Below are 3,542 nucleotides of genomic sequence, written 5' to 3'. Positions count from 1 at the left end.
TGCCCGCCACCATGCTGGCTAATTTTTTTTGTATTTTTAGTAGAGATGGGGTTTCACTGTGTTAGCCAGGATGGTCTCCATCTCCTGACCTCATGATCCAACCACCTCAGCCTCCCAAAGTGCTGGGATACAGGCGTGAGTCACCGTGCCCGGCCCTAGCCCCCATTTTCCATTAGGGTTTTTATCTTTTTCTTATTGCTTTGTAGGCCGATATTCCCTAAATCATTAATTACATGGCAGACACAAAGGCAGTAAGAATAAGAATATACTAAATCTATATTTAATCTAAATATACTAAATCTATACTAATGGGCTTAAACATGGGTCTCTGCCAGTCACACATCTCACATAACAATGATGGTTTGCTGCATTCAACACACTTCACATTATTTAAAGCAAACCGTTACTTTCTGTGTGTACACCATCACCTATAAACTGATAAACTCACCTTGCTTCTAATCAAGATGCTCACTTCACCAGACTCTATGATGTAAAAGCTATCAGCCTTTTCACCCTGAAAAAAAAAGGAGGTCAGGTCAGAGCCATACCTAGTATTGAAGGGGAATAAAGAAATAGTTTGCTTTTTCACTGCTTAAGCTCTGATTTGTATTTATTTTTTTAACTCTACAAATGAATCAATAGTAAACAAATTCAGAGTAGGCCAGGCATGGTGGCTCACACCTGTAATCTCAGCACTTTGGGAGGCTGAGGCAGGCAGATCACGAGGTCAGGAGATTGAGGCCATCCTGGCCAACATGGTGAAACTCGTCTCTACTAAAAATACAAAAATTAGCCAGACGTGGTGGCACGTGCCTATAATCCCAGCTACTGGGGAGGCTGAGGCAGGAGAATCGCTTGAACCAGAGAGTCGGAGGTTGCAGTGAGCTGAGGTCGCACCACTGTACTCCAGCCTGGCGACATAGCGAGACTCCACCTCAAAAAAACAAAAAACAAAACAAAACAAAAAACAAATTCAGAACAAAATGAAGAGGATTCTGATCATTGGGACATCAACCTAACTACAACTGACACATCTCCCACTTTTTAGCATGAACCACTCACATTTATCTCCATTAATGTGCCCAGGTTGCCAAGTACATAAAGCATCACTGTTCTGATTGCTCATGTTGGTCTGCTATTGAAATCTATGACAGTGACCAGCAGCTAAGGCTGCTGCAGACAATGTCAAAGTGATTCCTGGCTACACCTGAAGTATGGGGTCCAGGGATAATCTTGAACCATTAAATATAACTCTCAACAGGACAGCATGGATCTGGAAGGTTCTGTCTTGGTGAGAGAGGTACTTTGATGTTACCCTTATGAACCTTAGGCTTTTGCTTGTTTTATTTTGTATTTTTAATTATTTATTTTTCTGGAAACAGGGCCTGCTCTGTTGCCCAGGTTGGAGTGCAGTAGTGTGATCATGGCTCACTGCAGCCTCAACCTCCCAGGCTCAAGTGATATGCCTGCCTCAGCCTCCCAAGTAGCTGAGACTACATGTGCACATCACCATGGTCAGCTAATTTTTGTATATTTTGCAGAGACAGAGTTTCGCCATATTGCCCAGGCTGATCTCAAACTCCTGGGCTCAACTGATCCACCCACCTCTGCCTCCCAAAGTGCTGGGATTACAGGCATGAGCCTACTTGTTTTGATTTTAAACCACATGGTTGAACCAGTCATTTACTTAATTCAACAAGTAATTTATTTACCAAGTTATTTACTATGTGCAAGGCACTGTTTTAGGCATGTGAAATATACCCAGTGGACAAAACGAATACCCCTTGGCCTTGTAGAACTTACACTCTGACAGGGTAAACGAACTTTAAACAGTCAACATAATAAATCAGTAAATTATATTGTTCTGTTGCAAGGCGATAAGTGCTACACGAAAATAGTAAAACAGGGAATGTGAGATCTGGAGTGCTGGGGAAGGAGTGGGTATCCTATACATGAGAGCTTTACTGAGGCTGGGTGTGGTGGTTCATTCCTGTAATCCCAGCACTTAGGGAGACTTAGGGAGACCAAGGCTGGAGGACTGCTTGAGGCCGGGAGTTCAATACTAACCTGGACAATACAGTGAGACTCTGTCTCAACAAACAAAAAATTTAGAAAATTAGCTGGGCACAGTGACATATGCCTGCAGCCCCAGCTACTAGGGAGGCTAAGGCGGGAGGATCACGTGAGCCCAGAAGGTGAAAACTGCAGTGAGCCATGATCCTGCCGCTGCACTCCAGCCTGAGCAACAATGAGATCCTGCCTCTTAGGAAAAGGAAAAAAAAAAAAAAAAGGAGTTTGAGAAGGTGAGATTTGAGCAAAGACCGGGAGGACGTCTGAGTTAGGCATGCAGATATACGTGAAGCAGCTTTCAGGCACACTTCATTCAGTTTCTGACCCCTCACTATTAACTTCTGGAACAAATACCATCTACATCAGATAATGCAGTATTACTCATGCACTCTCACTCTGTGTGGGTCTTATGTCTTCAGTGAGAATCTACTTCTGAGGCTTTCACAAACTTCATGTCCTTTGACCATCACACAGAGCCCCACGTGGGCACCATACACAGCTAGGATGATGTTTCTGAGTCAATCTAATCCCAGGACATATCACTGCCCCATATGAGTAAATGCCACAGCTTTACAAAGGGGTGCCTGTGGGTTTCTGCCCTGCTATGTTGGGTAGGTATCCTACAACCAGCAGAGCCAAATAACCATGAAGTTCTAGCATTACACAAACAGCTGCATGATAGGAACTGACAAAGGATGAAGAGCCATGAAAGAAACTTAGTAGGAGCCAGAAGCAAAGTCACAAAGAGGGAGAGGTTATTTTACCAAGAAGAGGGTGATGAAAAGGGAAGATCTGTGTGGTAGGAAAGATCTGCAAGTGATAGGTGGTGAAGGATAGTGCTTAAGCTCTTTTTGTTTAGATAGGTGTATAACATCCACCATTTAAAGTGCTCACATTTCAAGGCTATAGATTGATGACTTTTTACAAATGTATAAACCTGTATAACCACCTCCTAGATCAAAACAGAAAATATATCCATACTCCAAAAGGTTCCCTCTGGAGTTCAGTCAAAAATACCACATTCCCACCCATGAAGTAACTATATCTAATTTCTGTCCTTGTAGGTTTTAGCCATTCCTTAATATAAATGGAGACATACATTTTTTATCTGGCTTCTTTTAGTCCATATTGTCAGATTACACTTTGAAAGCCTCTGGTTATGCAAGAAATTAGGCTGGTAGCTAGAATAGAAACAAAGTGAAGGAAGGAGTGTACATGTGTTTTGAAGACAGCAAAGGCCAGGCATGGTGGCTCACACCTGTAATCCCAGCACCTTGGGAGGCAGAGGGGGGCGGATTGCTTCAGGCCAAGAGTTCGACACCAGCCTGGGCAACATGGTGAAACCCCGTCTCTACTAAATACAAAAAAGGCCAGGTGTGGTGGCTCATGCCTGTAATCCCAGCACTTTGGGAGGCTGAGGTGGGCAGATCACCTGAGGTCAGGAGTTTGGGACCAGCCTGACCAACATGGTG

The 3,542-nt window shown here is 43.6% G+C and overlaps 1 protein-coding gene across 1 annotated transcript in view; it reads right to left on the bottom strand.

Moving 5' to 3' along the window:
- Window positions 1-3,542, bottom strand: part of PRKAR2A (protein kinase, cAMP-dependent, regulatory, type II, alpha) — a 126,667-nt gene that overhangs the window by 11,291 nt on the left and 111,834 nt on the right. Inside the window, exon 9 of the mRNA XM_011939131.1 lies at window positions 449-514. Coding sequence (XP_011794521.1) covers window positions 449-514 — 66 coding nt within the window. The remainder of the gene's footprint in view (window positions 1-448; window positions 515-3,542) is intronic.

Source organism: Colobus angolensis, unplaced genomic scaffold (assembly GCF_000951035.1).
Source record: "Colobus angolensis palliatus isolate OR3802 unplaced genomic scaffold, Cang.pa_1.0 Scaffold18, whole genome shotgun sequence".
In the NCBI taxonomy this organism is placed as follows: Eukaryota; Metazoa; Chordata; class Mammalia; order Primates; family Cercopithecidae; genus Colobus; species Colobus angolensis.
The sequence above is the reverse complement of the archived record's forward strand: the minus strand, read 5'-3'. Positions and strand labels throughout refer to the sequence as shown.